The sequence below is a fragment of the Hypanus sabinus genome, chromosome 16 (genome assembly GCF_030144855.1).
Source record: "Hypanus sabinus isolate sHypSab1 chromosome 16, sHypSab1.hap1, whole genome shotgun sequence".
Taxonomy (NCBI): Eukaryota; Metazoa; Chordata; class Chondrichthyes; order Myliobatiformes; family Dasyatidae; genus Hypanus; species Hypanus sabinus.
The window spans coordinates 26,049,827-26,067,635 of NC_082721.1; the positions used below are offsets into that span (position 1 = coordinate 26,049,827).

Consider the following 17,809-nt stretch of genomic DNA (forward strand, 5'->3'; position numbering starts at 1 on the left):
AGTAGTGACCTGAGCCTTGGTAAATGTGGCAATTATAAACCTTGTTGCTTGGGTTAATTACTGTCACGTGTATGAAGATACAGTGAGAAGCTTGTCTTTCATACTGTTCATACAGATCAGATCATTACACACTGCACTGATGTAGAATAAGGTATAACAATACCAATGCATCACTTCCCTGCTCTTATATCCTATGTCCTGGCCAATGATGGCAAATATACCATATGACATCTCCACTGCTTTGGTTGTGAGGCCAATTCTGGGGATCCTTGCATATAAACTGAGGTCCTTCTATTGCTCAACATTCCCCTGCGACCATTCACTGTGTACGTTCTACCCTTATTAGTCTCAGAGTACACCATGTCACACACACACCAGGATTAAATTCCCCTTCCGTAGCTCTCCCCATCTTGCTAACTGAGCAATGTCATCCAGTTGGGCTGGCCGGTGATGGTCCCGGTTTTGAATCCGGCTGACCCCTCACACGCCTCCCCTCCGTGCTGGGTTGACTTGGCCTCGTAAAGAAAAACAGACAAATGCTAAGGAAACGGCATTTTGTGCCGCAAGGTGCGAAAAGGGACAACAATGTCATCCTGTAACCTATCGGTATCAACAATATCCCAAATCTTCATATCAGCTGTAGATTCACCAATCATATCTCCTGTAATTCATAACCAGATCATTAACGTATATGACTAACAGTACGAGCCCCAGCACCAAACCCTGTGACACCCCACTGGTTGCAGTCTTCCAATCACGAGGACAACCTTTCACTAACTCACCATCTCCCTCCTACTGCCAAGTTGATTTTGGACTGGTTCACCACTTGACGCGGCCCCACAGGCTCAATCTTTTGGACCAGTCTCCTATGTGGGATCTGGTAATGAATACAGGGGTCGCGGTGTGAAATGTGGAGCCAGTCAGCATTGTGATCTCTTGGGTCGCAGGAAATGTAGCAACGGAGTTTAGATGAATTTTGGGGAGGAATTTCCGTGCACTGTGGCAGGTATATCCAGGAATCCCGGGGTTTGTTCGAAGCTCGGCTGCGAGCGTGTCTGACGGTGTGACCTTGCCTCGCTGCAGGAGGAGTATCAGAGCGAAGGCATCACCTGGCACAACATCGATTACACCGACAACGTAGGCTGCATCCACCTCATCAGCAAGAAGCCAACGGGACTCTTCCACCTCCTGGACGAGGAAAGCAAGTACGTCAGACCAGTACAGGGGCAGGGGTGGTGGGTGTAAGGTGCATTTCAGTGTATCTGTGTAGGGGCGTGTTTCTGCCTCTGTGTGCTTGTGTCTGTGCGTACGTGAGTGTGCATTTGTCTCTGTATCTGTGTGTGTTTGTGTCCATCCATGCACTCGTCTGCTTCTCTCTGTGCGAGTGCACGCTTGTCTGTGTGTGTGTGTGTGTACTTGTCTGTTTTTGTAACTGTATGTCCGTAAACGCTTGTCTTTGTGTGGGTGGGTGTATTTGTCTCTATTTCTGTGTCTGTATGTCTGTGTGCACGAGTCTCTGCTTCTATCTGTGTGTGTCTCTTTGTGTATGTCCTTGTCCCTGTTTCTTGGTGTGTGTGTGCACACATGCTTGTCTCTGTGTGTATGTCCATGCAGTCTTGTCTGTTTCTGTGTGTATGTGAGTGCACGCTCGGCTGTGTGTGTACTTGTGTCTGTTTGTATGTCCGTGCAGTCTTGTGTATGTGAGTGTGGATTTGTCTCTATATCTGTGTGTGTGTGTGTGGCCATGCACTCTTGTCTGTTTCTGTGTGTATGTGAGTGCACGCTCGGCTGTGTGTGTACTTGTGTCTGTTTGTATGTCCGTGCAGTCTTGTGTATGTGAGCGTGGATTTGTCTCTATATCTGTGTGTGTGTGTGTGGCCATGCACTCTTGTCTGTTTCTGTGTGTATGTGAGTGCACGCTCGGCTGTGTGTGTACTTGTGTCTGTTTGTATGTCCGTGCAGTCTTGTGTATGTGAGTGTGGATTTGTCTCTATATCTGTGTGTGTGTGTGTGGCCATGCACTCTTGTCTGTTTCTGTGTGTATGTGAGTGCATGCTTGTCTCTATGTCTCTGTTTCTGTGTGAGTGTGTGCTTGTCTGTGTTGGTAACTGTATGTTTGTGCATATTTGTCTTTATACGTGTGTGTGTGTGGGTGGGTGGGTGTACTTGTCTCTATTTCTGTGTCTGTGTGCACAAGTCTCTGTTTCTATCTGCGTGCGTGTCTCTTTGTGTGTGTCCGTGTCTCTGTGTGTTTTGGGGGTGTGCTTGTTGCCCGTGTGCCACACTGACTGGCTTCTCCTCTCCCGGCTGCAGTTTCCCGCGTGCCACCAATAAGACCCTGCTGGCCAAGCTGAAGCAGCAGCACGAGGACAATCGGTATTTCGTGGGGACGCCAGTTTTGGAGCCAGCCTTCATCATCCAGCACTTTGCTGGCAGAGTCAAGTACCAGATCAAGGTGTCCCTTTATTCCTCAGCTTCTCTCCCTCCCTCTGGGCAAGTTCTTTGGCAGAACACTGAGTCATAGAGTTGTATAGAATCAGGTCCTTTGTCCCATCTTTACTAAACTCCTCAACCTATATTGACTCCATTTCCTTCGTGTACCCACCCAGAACCCACGTTTTGCTGACCACATTTGGCCTGAAATGTTGAAATTCAGCTCGGAAGCTCTCATCTTTTAGCCCTGTTCCTACTCTGTTTTTATTTTGTTAAAGTTAAAGTCTGTCCCGAGCCTTATAGGTGCTTATGCTGGTTTCTGTGGCGTGAAGCAACTGAGAGTATAAGACTAGGATGCCAGTCTATCGTGAGTTTAACCCCCAGCATTTTGCCAGTACCCATTTTCAGCTGGAGCAATGTGTGGTTAAGTGCCTTGCTCAAGGAAATAACACACTGCCTCAGCTGGGGCTCGAACTCACGACCTTCAGGTTGCTAGTCTAATGCCTTAACCACTTGGCCACGCGCCACTCTTTTATTTTTGTCTTTCATTCTAAGTCTCGCTTCTTACTCCCAACCACTCCTCTCCCGCACTACTTCTCCCAATTGCAACCCTCCCACCCCCAGCCCCCAAAAGCCCCTCTGGTTGGTATTTGACACTCTTAAACTTCTTGTGAACTAAACTGAGTTTCCTCCACCACAGGACTTTCGGGAGAAGAACACGGACTACATGCGGCCGGATATCGTGGCACTCCTGAGGGGCAGTGACAGTGCGTTCATCCGTGAGCTAATCGGGATGGATCCCGTGTCTGTGTTCCGCTGGGCCACCCTCCGGGCTGCAATCCGAGCGGTGGCCGCCTTCAATGAGGCTGCGCGACTGCGGGCAAAGAAAAACAAAATGGGTACGCACCGGGCGAGGTTGCCAAGGAGGAGAGAGGTTTGGGAAATGGGTTGGTATGTGGGTGGGTAACAGCACGAGGGGTATTATGGGGTGCTAGCTTTGGGTAACGGGCTGGTGTACAGGTGGATAATGGCACCGTGAGAGGTATTATTACGCGTGGTGTTTATGGATGGAGGCGCAATGGTACGGAATTAGAGGCTGCTTTGGAAGACAGAGGTCGGGATTGGATGTGTGTTGGCTATTCTGACCTTGCCTCCTTCCCTCACAGGGATAATACGCCCCACACCCCGCGTTCCACTCAGCGAGATGCAGTGGCCAAACACTCCAATAGAAAAGGTCTACCGGTAAGGATGCTGGGCGGACTGTGTGAGGGTGGAAACTGGTTAATCGTTAAAGTGATGGCCATGTGATAGTGCAACCACCACCAGTGGTAACGTTTTAATGTAGCAAGACTGTTTGGCATGGCGCAAAGGTTCCTCTGACAAATGGGGCCACAATCTTGGGATTTTTTTTTTGATCCCTGAGAAGGGATCCCTTGTTAGACACTCAGAGATCACTTTATTAAGTACCTCCTGTACCTAATAAAGTTGGCCACTGAGTGTATGTTTGCAGGCTCCTGTTGCATCCACTTCAGCATTTGACATGTTATGCATTCAGACATGCTGATTTGCACTGATAAATAACCACTGTAGTTATTTGAGTTACTGTTGCCTTTCCTGTCAGTTTGAACCAGTCTGGCCATTCTCCTCTGACCCCTCTCATCAGCAAGGCACTTTCGCCCACAGAACTGCTGCTCACTGGATGTTTTTAATCCCCCTTTTCTGTAAACTCTAGAGGCTTTTGTGTCTGAAAATCCCAGGAGATCGGCAGTTTCTGAGATACTCAAACCACCCCATCTGGCACCAACAATCAAAGTCACTTAGATCACATTTCTTCCCCGTTCTATTGGTCTGAATAACAACTGAACCTCTTGACCATGTCTGCATGCTTTTATGCGTTGAGTTGCTGCCACATGACTAGCTGACTAGATATTTGTATTAACGAGCTGGTACCTAATAATATGGCCGCTATTCATTTGAAAGACATGGACGCCAATGGCAATACTGGCATTTATTGTCCATCTGAACAGCAACTGAACCTCTTGACCATGTCTGGATGTCACTGACTGCGCTGATATTTATTGCCCCAAAAGTGAGGAGGTAGTGAAGGGACAATTGCATTGGTGAGTCTGGATAGGCAAGTAGATCAGATAAGGATGGCAGATATTCATCCCAAAAGAGTGAGTGAATTTAAGAATTTTTTTGCACGAACGTGCTGGTTTCACAGTTACTGTTAATGAAACTTGTCTGTATCTAATTCCAAGATGTATTTTCCCCCAAAGTGGGTTGGGCTGGGTTAGAAGTTATGTTTGTGGTTACGAATCCTTGAAGTGCTCTATCCCCAAAACCTGATGTGCAGCTGATTAGGGCAGCCTCTGAGGGCTTTTTCCTGCACTGAGGGAATGGACACACAATGGTTCTGAGGGTCAGCCTTGAGAGTTATTGATTGGTGGGTGCATTTGGAGGAGCCATATGCTTTTCTTGTGCGTTTCTGTATTCTAGTATTTTAAGTACACAGTCTGGAAAGACAAGCTCATGATTCGGGTGTGTACGCTTTGCTTGGTTTAGAATGCCTGGTTTTTACTGGTGTGGGGCCAATTTTCTGGCACCCCCTCTAGTGGCAGACCATAGCTTGCCAGCAGCGCTATTTATTTACCACAGGCAATGACTGAAACCCAGGAAGGTATCCACTGCTGGCCTTGTCCCACCACTTCGAAGGGCACTGTCCGTCACATTGACCTAGAACTAGAATAGCACATAACTTTAATCCAGGAAAGCCCACTAAACCATGTTCTGGGAATGTAATGGAAGAAGTTTAGCATAGACCCATTTAAGGGGCTGTTAAGAAAAGTGAAGCTTGATCAGAACGATAGGTTTCCGGGGCCTTAAGAGCAGAAAGAGGTTTAGGAAAGACCTGGTAAATACACAAAGTTTCCACCTCTGAAGGACATGAGTGAACATGATGGGTTTTTCCAGCAGCCTGGTTGGAAAATTATCGTTTTTACTGTACCTCCGTACTTTTAAATTTTGATTTAGCTCTTTAAACTGAGCTGATGGGATTGAACTTGCAACCTTTAGATTACTACTTCAGGATCATACTCTTGGTTCCACAAGTCTTGAGGTGACCCCAGGCAAATTATTCATCTGTAAATCTGTGCTTGTTGGGGGAAATTATTCATCTGTACATCTGTGCTGTTGGGGGAATGCAGGTTATTTCAGATTTGGAACAGTAATGCTACCATTGCATTTACATTTTATTCTGTCAAAAACCAGTGGTGAAATACACTCTGTGGCCACTTTATTCGAGACAGGGGTGTATCTAATAAAGTGGCCACTGAGTGTATGCTCAGGGTCTTCTGCTGCTGTGGCCCTTCCACTTCAAGGTTCAGATGTCATACATCCAGAGATGCTCTTCTGCACACCACTGTTGTAATGCATGGTTATATGAGTTATTGTCACCTTCCTGTCATCTTGAACTAGTCTGGCCATTCTCCTCTGAATTCTCATGAAAAGGCATTTTCATCTAGAGAATACCCCTCACTGGATGTTGTTGGTTGTTTATCGCACCATTCTCTGTAAACTCTAGAGACTGTTGTGCATGAAGATTAGCAGTGTCTGAGATCCTCAAACCACCCCATCTGGCACCAACAATCATTCCACTGTCAAAGTCACTTAGATCACATTTCTTCCCCATTCTGTTTGGTCTGAACAACTGAACCTCTTGACCATGTCTGCATGCTTTTACACATTGAGTTGCTGCCACACGATTGGCTGATTAGATATTTGCACTAATGAGCCGGTGTACAGGTGTACCTAATAAAGTGGCCACTGAGTGTACCTTGCCGCTCTTGGGCCTGTGGCCTTTACCAAGTGTTTTTGCATGCGATAGGCAAAAGGGGAATCGCTAGGATCTTTAGTGCTCCGTCCGGCCTTGTGTCCCAGTGTGTTTTCAGTGCTCGGTTATCCATTTGAAAGTACTTGTGAAGATTTCAATGTTGAGCCCTTTGAGGACGTCAGCAAGAAGTAACTAAGAGGTAATTCCTCTTCAGTGGAGGCATGAGCCCAGGCAAACGTCCTCCACACTCTGCGTGACCTTAGCATCGACTACCTCGTGATCATTCAGTCAACCAGAGCTGAACCATGTTGAGATCCAAGCCAAAGATTTCATTGGTCTGGAGCTGTTCCTGTTTATTTTTGTTGACCAGGGTTAAATATTCACCAAGCCCCATCCACTTACTCTCTTTGTGTAGAGTTTCTTTCAGTCCTCCCCACGGTCCTTTCCTTTTTACCCTATTAAATCCTTTTAACTTTTGAAAGATTGACGGCAATATTTAAAGCACAAGAGAACTGGAACTTGGCCTACACACCCTACCCTCCCAATTTAGCCTGTTTAATATGTTTGTGATGTTTTTCAAGGACAGTGTTGAGTACTGTCATCCCCAGAAGCTCCTTCCAGCCATACAGCCACGTTATGTCCTGGTATTCCAGGCCCCTTGATCTGAGGATTACACCTGAGCCAACACCTGTGTCTGGACTGTGGGAGGTCAGAATGCTCCACACTGACACAGGTAAAACTGGTGGACGCTGATCAGATGTAATTGGCTCTGTTGGCCCAATGCTTGGTAACCCTCCCAATCTTCTTGACCCTACCCGGAGATGCGGGTCCATATGCTCGCTGGAGACTTTGGTTCAAGTTCGAGGTGATTGCTGCCCCCTGAGAGGGGTGGTGATAAGTGGGTGGCAGTGAGGGGGAGGGTATTGGTGTTTTTATTCCCTCTTGGGTAAGGAGATGGAATTTCACACCTTTGGATTTTCTCTTTGTCTGATGCCTCCGTGGAAACAAGGGCTGAGGTGAGTGACACTAGCATGGGCTGGGCTTACTTTGCCTTGGTCGGGGGGTACCATGCCTCAGTCTAGAGCTGCCACAGTCAAGTTCCAGTCTGCAAATTGTCTTAGAGCCAAGGGTTTCCATTTCAATGTTTAATCCTCTTGCAGAATAATGTTGAATGAATTAATCTTCTCCATTAATAGATTAACTGAGAAATGTGGTGTTTGTTAATGATTTTATGGGATGTGCCAGTCCCTTTGTGACTGAAGGAATGGATTGGAATGTCGATCCAAAGGGGATCCGTGACTCACTTTGGATCGGACTGCATTCTGACAGTTTGCAACGGGACCTTTAGGGAAAATTCATTGACTTAACTCCCTCCACAAGCTGTGCCAGGAGTTGAACTGGTGACTTGTGTTGGGCTGGTGGCCCAGCATTTGGGTCGGTCCCGTTTGGTGTTAGCTGCTGGAGGAATTCCGTTTAACTGCATGGTGTGGGATCGCAAGGCAATAATCGGGCCTCTTGCTGCGGTGGTTGGGTGCACTCTTCGGTGATTGGTCCTCTCTCAACCTTTCCTTTGCTCTCTCCCTCTTTCCCTGGAATGATTTGCTAGTGACTTGCATGCCCAGCTGATGAACAGTATCCGGGGAAGGGCTCAGTCCCTTGACAATCCTCACAGCCTCCTCAAACCACTGAGACGCTTTGAGAGACCTCACAGCTACTTTTTGTGAGTTTCCTTTCAGATGTGCTGCCTCCTTGCCTCTTAGGTCAATTTCCTGCCTCTCTGCCCCATAGGTCAGTTTCCTTGGGTCTTTCGTCTGGGTATAATGGGAACAGCAAGAGGTATCAGGGTGCTGAAAGTGTCCTGGATGCTCTGTCCTACCTGCTTGAAGCTCTGCTCTGCCTTGTTCGATCGGCCAAAAGAAACCGAACCCCCCCCCCTTGCCACGATGGTAGGCAGATTGGGCAGAGAGAATGAGGGAGGGGAAGGAGGGTGGGATGGGGTGAATTGGAGACGGTTGATTTGAGAGGGAGACAGTTGAGCAGCAGGAGAAGGAGAGGGGGGCTGTGAGGAGAAGGGGAATAAGGGGAGAGAACAGGACAGGGAAGTAGAATGACAGTGGGGGATGAGGCAGGATGAGGTGCAGGGGTGTGATGAATCAGAGAGGGAGGCTGGTGGGTGGGGAAGGAAGAACGAAGAGTATGAAGAGAGGGAGAGGATGTGTGGCTTCAGGAAGGGGTGTGACAGGCCCATCTGGCTCACTGCCTGGCAACCCTATCTATCTCACCCCATCCCATCACAGGACGATTGACCTACTAGCCCGTATGCCTGTGGACCGTGCGAAGCCCACATGCTCACGGGAAGGACGCGCAAACGTACGACCGACCGCATTGGACTCTGGAGCTCAGAGCTGTCATGGAGTCTCGCTGACCGCTAGGCCTCCGTGGTGTGGTTGAGGGGAAGGAAAGAGACCAGTTAGATGCAGCTACTCCCAGGGAAACGAGACGGGTGAAAGCTGACCAAATAATAGGAGGAATGCTGGTGGCTGACCAAGAGTGCAGAGATTTCTGAAGAAGTAGCCCCAAGACAGAGCCACATGAGATGTACTTCTCACAGCAGCCAACCTCAGCCTTGCAGGCCCTCACCCACTGAGTTACCTCTTTGGGCCTTCAGCTGATCTTTAAAACCAGACGCCACTCTTTGACCTTATTATTTAATTCAACTAATCTCTGCACTCTCGGAATTGCCACTTTCCGCCACTTGCTGCCCCTTTCTGCCTGCCTTCTGCTGCTTGTTGATTGGACTAACCTTTACCACTGTCACTTGTAAAAAGAACTTAAAAAAGGAAACATTTTGGTATCTCAACAGGAAAAATAAAGGTTTGAAACAAAAGCTGGTAATTCCTAAGGTAAGTGGTTCCTTTGAATAGCTGATTCATGTTTTTTTCCCTGTTTGACATTTTGGTCAGAACACAAGTGGTAAAATTCACAAGATATTGCCCAATGGGACCCCTTCAGCATCAGCTCTTCTAATTGGATAAACAGATTAGAGGCCTGTCATTGGTTGTGCTGACAAGCCAGTAACAAAGCTGAGAAAGAAATACCCCTTGCATTAACTCTAAATATTTGGGTGCAATGTGAGTAGATATTTAATGTTGCTGCTAGCTTTTGCTGAAGAGGTTGAAGATGTAAATTATACTCATAATTAATACATTTAAGATGGCAGAAGGCATTAGAGAAGGTTCATTAGATTGATTCCTGGGTGAATAGTTGTTTCACAAGGAAAGGTTCAGTAATTTAGGCCTCTACTCAATGGAATTGAGAAGAATGGGAGGTGGCCTCACTACAACTTCCAGAATTATGTGGATGACTGGGGCAAAGTTTCTCCTTGTGGAGAAATCTAGAACAAAGGAGACCTTTTCAGTCCCCAGTTGGGTTTAGACAGTGAATCCCAGACTCCCACCCCCTCAAAGAGTGGAGTCCCCTGATGTTTACTCAGCTCCCAAATAGAAGTGGCCCATTTAGGGTGAATGAGGATGAGTTACTTCTCTAAGCTTGTGAATACTTAGACTTCTCTGCCCGAAAGAACTGGAAGAGGCCAAGTCATAGAAACTGTCCAAGGCCAAGATGGGTAAACTGGCAGCGTGACGGTTGTGGGTTGTGGGTAGGAGAACCCTCCTTCTCCAGAGGCCAGTGAGCTCAGTCCATGCCCGCCTTGTTACCCGTGCCGATGGTTAAGCAGGCAAGCTTTCAGCAGGTAGATTGAGAACCCTGCAGGATTTGACAACCTTGCAGTCAGGTTTCTAATGTTGGAATAATTTAATCATTCTGGAATAATGGGACAATTTCCCATCGTTCCCTGGTGGTAGCTGAATAACTGATTGGGAGTGGACTAGGCCAATAACTATGCAAACAGACTCTACCCCATCAACTATTGCTGTCTATGTAAACGTCGGTTGTGTTGTGAACCATACATGTGACAAATTGTTTCTCTCCTCCCTCCAGAACCTCATTGACTCGAGTTCCTTAAAGCACATTATGGGCATGACTCTCCACGATCGCACCACCAAATCCTTGCTGCACTTGCACAAGAAGAAGAAGCCGCCCAGCATCAGTGCACAGTTCCAGGTGGGTACGGCGGGCGCTCTCTCTGACCCGACCGGTGGTTCAGCGTGCTTCTTAGATTCTTTACAGTGACTGGGTTTGATTTTTCAGGCCTCCCTGAATAAACTGATGGAAGCCCTGGGCAAAGCTGAGCCTTTCTTCATTCGGTGTATTCGCTCAAACGCCAAAAAGGTGAGGCGAGATGTTGGGAAGAGTGTGACAGACTGGGCTTGGTAAGACCTTACTGCTTTTACTGTGATTATCCGGTGTCTGTGCACCAGAAGGAAGTTGCTGAAGGATTGGGGGCTCCTCAACCTGAGCCTTCTAATTGAGATCTTCCTCGGAGAACTCGGAACGTGGGCTTCCAGAGATCACAAAATGCTTCAGAGCAAGCCATAACTTTCCAGAAAACACTTCCCAATTCCAAAGGTCCTCACATTCAATTAAATAGTAATGGGGTTTACTTGCAGCTGATCAAAAACGTTAGTGGCCTGTTCTCAAAAAGGTGTAATGGCTAGGTGGTCTATGTTACCAGAAACACATGCAACACGAACCTCAAAGTCCACAGCCATGAGCCTCGCTAATCAGTCTTTACAATCTGGATCCCAAGACTCCTGCACTTTCCTCCGAAAGGAGCTAGGGAGAGGGAGAGGAGCACTGGTCAGATACAGGCACCAAACACCCGCCTATGCCCCGCTCTCGTCCTCTTTGACTTCAACCTTGCTTGATGCCTCAAATGGAGAGAAGCAATGGATCCAATCCTGGGCTTGCGTCTGTCTCCAGGCTTCCAGGCCTCTAGGCCGCACACTCCACTGCAAACCTCACCGAGGGTCGGCACAACATTGTGGGCTGAAGGGCCTGTACTGTGTTGTAGATTTCTATGTTTCTATATCCCAATGGAGCTGTACCCACAGGTGTCACTGACAGGTCTCTCTGGTTTTGTATAGTGACGATCCTTTCCCTACCAGTTTAGTACCCCAGTCTTATCCTGTGATATGGTGACAGTCCCTGTGCAGCAAGGAACCTGGGGTACCCACATTGTACCCCACTTTTATGCTGTAATCTGGGGTCTGTGATGGCCTGATGCTGAACTCTATACTGTTGTGAGTCAGAAACTTTTTCTACTGGGGAATTAATGGCCTCTGTTGGCTCTGAACTGTACATAGACGCCGCTCCCACGGGCTCAGGCCTGGCTTCTGTCTGCTGATGATCTTCCTGCTTGTCTCTCTGCAGATGGAACTCTGTTTCGACGACGACCTCGTACTGCAGCAGCTTAAGTACACCGGGATGCTGGAGACCGTCCGCATCCGGCGCTCCGGATACAGTGCCAAATACACCTTGCAGGTACGGAGTCGGGGAAGGGGCGTGAAACAGGATACAGGTCTCCCCCCGCTATCCGAAGGGAGAGTGTTCCTGTGAAACCGTTTGAAAGCCGAAATGTTGTAAAGTGAAGAAGCAATTTCCATTAATTTAAATGGGAAAAGTTTATTCCCAGACCCAAAAAATAACCTACCAAATCATACCAAATAACACATAAAACCTAAAATAACATGGATGTATAGTGAAAGCACGAATGATATGATAAATATACAGCCTATATAAAGTAGAAATAATGTATGTATGGTGTAGTTTCACTTACCAAAATCGCGAAGACAGCAACCCAAAATCAATTTGGAGAAAAAAAAAATCGGCACGTACATGCCTACACACGTACACGCATGCACACACAACTGCCCACACAAGGCTTCACGGTCATGGTAATCTTTCTCGGGGTAAACACACAAATAAAGTGGGCGTCTTTTTTTCTTGTAAAAGCGAAAATCCCCTTTGGTTAGCGAAAACAGGTACCAATGTAAGTCTTTCGTAACAGCGAGCTGTCGTAAAGCGAACGTTCGAAAAACAGGGGCCACCTGTATCTGATTTGTTCATCCAGTTTCTGCCTGTCACATGATTCTTTTCCCAACTTCTCATCCCTGGGGTCCGTGCCCCGGCAAGGACCGGTGTGCACGGGATCCGTATCCAATGATATTTGTTACAAGGAAGAAGGCCACTTGGTGTATCATGTCTGCTTTGACTATGAGCAAAAGGACTTAGTCCCTCCTTCCAGCAGCTCTAGATGTGCACACTCGCATTATTTCCATGTGATGAGGGTCTCTGTCTCCACCGTCCTTTCAGGCGGTGAATTCCAGAGTCACTCCCTCCTCTGGGTTTCTTTTTAATTTGACAGCAGCTACATTGAACCTTCTGGTCCATGACTTTCACCTCCTCTGCTGTGGGGAATAGGCCATTCAGCCCCTTGAACATGCTCTGCCCTTCAGTATGATGGTGGCTTTTTCTACTTCATCCCATAATCGCTCGAATCATCAAATATCAAGGACATCTGTCAGTCTTGGTGTCAAATGGAGTCATTGACTGAGCCTGCACGGTTCCAGAGGAAGAGAACTTTTGGAAGGTTTGCAGCTCTCTGAGTGCAGCTGCTGCAGTTCAGCTGCCAACCTCCACTCTGAGACCAGGATCCGCTGTTCTGACTCCTCAGCCAGAAGCACCTTGCTGACTCCTCGAACAATTTTGTACACTTCACTGGGGAAACTCTTAAGCAGGATAGTTGTCTCTTTAGTCTCACCTCATGACAGATCTGTCCTCAGAACCAGAATTAGATTATTATCACGACAATGACATAGATGTGTTCATGTTGCTTTGCGGCTGCTAATCTGATAAAGCTTTGCTGCAGTTCTTTTAACAGCAAGACTTCTAAAGTAGTGCAGACATCTTTATTTTTGTACTCACATCCTCTTGTAAGGAAGGTCCAAAATACTTTCCAATCTACTTGCTATAACTGCTTACAGTTATTTGTGTACGATGACATTCGCTTTTTGAATATGAACATTTCCAATCTATCACCATTTTGAATGATTATTTGGCATTTCTGGGATTTTTGTATGTAAGTGGGTATTGTCACATTGTATCTCTCATGTGGTTACTCTCTCACTGAACTTCTCTCCATCGTCTGGAAGCCCCCTTTTACCACACGTGTTCCCATTTAGTTTCTCATTATCACCAGACCTGAAGATGTTAGATTTGATTCTGTCGACAAATTCTTTGAGGTAGGTTGTGAATAGCTGGGGCTTGAGAACAAGAGCTCCGTTGTGCCCTATTAATTACAACCTGACTACCCAAGGAGGGCACGATTGATCCTCCTGCTTGTTGACCAACACTCAATCTCTTCTCATTTTCCCTTTTCCCGCACATCTGCCCTCAACCCACTCGGGATAGAGTTCCCCCTGTCCTCACCTACCACCCCACCAGCCTCCAGGTCCAATGTATAATTCTCCGTAAATTCCGCCACCTCCAACGGGATCCCACTACCAAGCACATCTTTCCCTCCCCCCACCTTTCTGCTTTTCGCAGGGATCGCTCCCTACGCGACTCCTTTGTCCACTCGTCCCCCCCATCCCTTCCCACTGATCTCCCTCTCAGCACTTATCCTTGTAAGCGGAACAAGTGCTACACCAGCCCTTACACTTCCTCCCTCACCACCATTCAGGGCCCCAGACAGTCCTTCCAGGTGAGGCGACACTTCACCTGTGAGTCGGCTGGTGTGGTAGACTGCGTCCGGTGCTCCCGGTGTGGCCTTTTATATATTGGTGAGACCCGACGCAGACTGGGAGACCGTTTCACTGAACACCTACGCTCGGTCCGCCAGAGAAAGCAGGATCTCCCAGTGGCCATGTAGCGATGTACTACATACTAGTCGTTTCGAGACTAGTTTATTCAAACCTCGCGGCGCTGGCATTTAATCCTTAGCGCCCGCCCTCTCCGGGCGGAAATGACATCAGAGGTGCATTACCGAAGTCTCTCCCCGCGCGCTGGCTATTTGTGAGCCGGTTCGCCAGTGCAGAAAGTGGGTCGCCACATAACCCCCCCCCCCCCCCCCAGAACCAGCGATACACCCCCCAATGTCTACTGTCTGGATCAGCCTCTGTGCCGCGGGGCCTGAACCTCAACCAGCTGCGCCAAGTCCACATGGGCTGGTTTGAGTCGGTCCACCGTGAAAACCTCCTCTTTCCCCCCAATGTCCAGAACGTACGTGGACACATTGTTGTTGATCACCTTGAATGGCCCCTCGTACGGCTGCTGTAGCGGCGCCCGGTGTCCGCCCCTTCGTACAAACACAAACTTACAGTTTTGCAGTTCTTTGGGTACATGGGTTGGGGTCAGTCTGTGCTGTGAAGTTGGTACGGGAGCCAGGTTGCCGACCCTTTCGCGTAGCCTGTCCAGGATTGCTGCGGGTTCTTCCTCTTGCCCCCTTGGGGCTGGTATGAACTCTCCCGGGACAGCCAGGGGTGCGCCGTACACCAAATCGGCCGACGAGGCACGCAGATCCTCCTTGGGCATTGTGCGAATTCCAAGCAGGACCCAGGGAAGCTCGTCCACCCAGTTAGGTCCTATCAGGCGGGCCATGAGAGTGGACTTCAAGTGACGGTGGAAGCGTTCCACCAGTCCATTCGACTGTGGGTGGTAGGCAGTTGTGTGGTGTAGCTGCGTTCCCAACAGGCTGGCCACAGCCGACCACAGGCTGGAGGTGAACTGGGCGCCTCTGTCGGAGGTAATGTGGGCCGGTACCCTGAAGCGTGCTACCCAGGTTGCAATCAGTGCTCGGACGCAGGAATCGGCAGATGTGTTGGTGAGTGGGACCACCTCTGGCCATCTCGTGAACCGGTCTACCATAGTTAGGAGGTACCGCGCTCCTCGGGACACAGGTATGGGGCCCACAAAATCCACTTGAATGTGGTCGAACCTCCAGTGGGTGGGTTTGAACTGCTGCAGCAGGGTGTTAGTGTGCCGCTGCACCTTGGCTGTTTGGCACTGCGTGCATGTTCTGGCCCATTCACTGACCTGCTTGCGAAGTCCGTGCCACGAGAACTTGCTGGAGACCAGCCAGATGGTTGTCCTGATAGATGGGTGCGCCAAACCGTGTATGGAGTCGAAAACTCGCCGCCTCCAGGCTGCCAGGACGATGGGGCGAGGTTGGCCGGTAGCCACGTCGCACAGGAGGGTCCTCTCACCTGGGCCTACAAGAAAGTCCTGCAGCTGCAAACCCAAGACTGCGGTCCTGTAGCTGGGCATCTCGTTGTCTGCCTGCTGCGCCTCCGCCAGTGCTGCATAGTCTACCCCCAGGGACAGGGCCTGGACAGCTGGTCTGGAGAGTGCGTCCGCCATGATGTTGTCCTTTCCCGAGACATGCTGGATGTCTGTCGTATACTCGGAGATGTAGGACAGATGTCGCTGCTGGCGAGCCGACCAGGGATCAGACACCTTCGTGAACACAAAGGTCAACTGTTTGTGGTCCGGGAATGCGTGAACTTCTAAGAAGTACCTGAAATGCCGGATTGCCAGGTACAGTGCCAACAGCTCCCGGTCGAAAGCACTGTACTTGAGTTCGGGTGGTTGTAGGTGCTTGCTGAAGAACGCCAGGGGTTGCCAGCGCCCCTCAATGAGCTGCTCCAGCACCCCACCGACTGCTGTGTCGGATGTGTCCACTGTGAGTGCGGTCGGAACGTCCATTCTGGGGTGCACCAGCATCGCGGCATCTGCCAAGGCTTTCTTGGCTTTAATGAAAGCGGCCGCGGTCTCCTCATCCCAAGTAATGTCCTTGTCTTTACCCGACATCAGGGTGTACAAAGGGCGCATGATACGGGCTGCTGAGGGGAGGAAATGGTGGTAGAAGTTCACCATACCAACAAACTCCTGTAGGCTTTTGACTGTGTTGGGCCAGGCAAAGTGGCAGATCGCGTCTACCTTGGTGAGCAGAGGTGTTTGGTAATCCTGTGACCCAGGAAGTCGATGGTATCGAGACCGAACTGGCATTTGGCCGGGTTGATCGTGAGGCCAAAATCACTCAGGCGGGAGTAGAGCTGGCGGAGGTGGAACAGCTGCTCCTGTCGTCCAAATAGATGAGCGCAAAGTCCAGGTCACGTCCCACTGCGTCCATTAGCCGCTGGAATGTCTGTGCAGCATTCTTCAGGCCGAACGGCATGCGGAGGAACTCGAACAGGCTGAACGGGGTGATGAGTGCTGTTTTGGGGTGGTCTTCAGGGTGCACCGGGACTTGATGGTATCCCCGGACGAGGTCTACTTTGGAAAATATTCTTGCCCTGTGCTGGTTTGCTGCAAAGTCCTATATGTGCGGCACGGGGTAGCGGTCTGGAGTTGTAGCCTTGTTCAGTCTGCAGTAGTCGCCGCATGGTCTCCAACCCCCAGCTGCTTTGGGCACCATGTGCAGGGGGGAGGCCCATGGGCTGTCAGACCTCCGTATGATCCCCAATTCCTCCATCCTCTTGAACTCCTCCTTCGCCAGGCGGAGCTTTTCCAGGGGGAGCCTTCGTGCATGGGCGTGGAGGGGTGGTCTCTGGGTCGGAATGTGGTGCTGTACCCCATGTCTGGGAATTGGCTGCTGTGAACTGCGGTGCCAGAATCGATGGGAAGTCCGCCAGGATTCTGGTGAATTCGTTGTCCAACAGTGTGATGGAGTCCAGGTGTGGGGCCGGCAACTTGGCTTCACCCAGGGAGAACGTCTGGAAAGTCTCGGCATGTACCAGTCTTTTCCCTTGCAAGTCGACCAGCAGGCTGTGAGCTCGCAAGAAGTCCGCCCCCAGGAGTGGTTGGGCCACGGCGGCCAGTGTGAAGTCCCACGTGAACCGGCTGGTGCCGAACTGCAGCTGCACTATGCGGGTGCCGTAGGTCTGTATCGTGCTGCCGTTTGCAGCCCTCAGGGTGGGTCCTGGCTTCCTGTTGCAGGTGTAGTACCCCGTCGGGGGCCAGACGCTGATTTCCGCTCTGGTGTCAACCAAGAAGCGGCGTCCCGATTGTTTGTCCCAGATGTACAAGAGGCTGTTCTGGTGGACAGCCGCCATAGTCATTAGCGGCTACTGGCCCTGGCCCTTGCTGGGCGGGCAACAACGGCGGGCTTTTGTGCCCCACCGCTGGTGGTAGAAACACCACTGTTCACTGGCCTCCTCACTCCTGCCTCTGTATTGTGTGTGCCCCCCTGCCGGGCCTGGTCGGGTCCGCTGTTGGGCGCGTGGCCTGGTAATCTGACCGACAGACGCCACACTCTCCCTCTTGGCTTTCCACAGCACGTCTGCCCGGGCCGCCACCTTCCGGGGGTCGCTGAAATCTGCGTTGGCCAGCAGCAGATGTATGTCCTCGGGCAGTCGCTCTAGGAATGCTTGCTCGAACATGAGGCAAGGCTTGTGTCCGTCAGCCAGGGCCAGCATCTCGTTCATCAATGCTGACAGCAGCCTGTCTCCCAAACCGTCCAGGTGAAGCAGGCGGGCACCTCACTCACGCTGTGAGAGGCCAAAGGTCCCAATGAGCAGTGCTTTGAATGCTTCATATTTGCCTTCTTCCGGGGGCGACTGTATGAAATCAGCAACCTGGGCGGCC

At 49.8% G+C, this 17,809-nt stretch overlaps 1 protein-coding gene across 5 annotated transcripts in view; it reads left to right on the forward strand.

Moving 5' to 3' along the window:
- si:zfos-588f8.1 overlaps window positions 1–17,809 on the forward strand; it is a 118,068-nt gene that overhangs the window by 58,622 nt on the left and 41,637 nt on the right. For 4 of the 5 annotated variants that reach the window (XM_059991356.1, XM_059991355.1, XM_059991357.1 and 1 more), the window contains exons 11-19: window positions 1,084–1,205; window positions 2,314–2,455; window positions 3,134–3,332; window positions 3,600–3,675; window positions 7,872–7,985; window positions 9,129–9,168; window positions 10,265–10,387; window positions 10,475–10,555; window positions 11,597–11,707. In XM_059991356.1, coding sequence (XP_059847339.1) covers window positions 1,084–1,205; window positions 2,314–2,455; window positions 3,134–3,332; window positions 3,600–3,675; window positions 7,872–7,985; window positions 9,129–9,168; window positions 10,265–10,387; window positions 10,475–10,555; window positions 11,597–11,707 — 1,008 coding nt within the window. The remainder of the gene's footprint in view (window positions 1–1,083; window positions 1,206–2,313; window positions 2,456–3,133; window positions 3,333–3,599; window positions 3,676–7,871; window positions 7,986–9,128; window positions 9,169–10,264; window positions 10,388–10,474; window positions 10,556–11,596; window positions 11,708–17,809) is intronic. The other variant, XM_059991358.1, reaches the window with a different exon arrangement.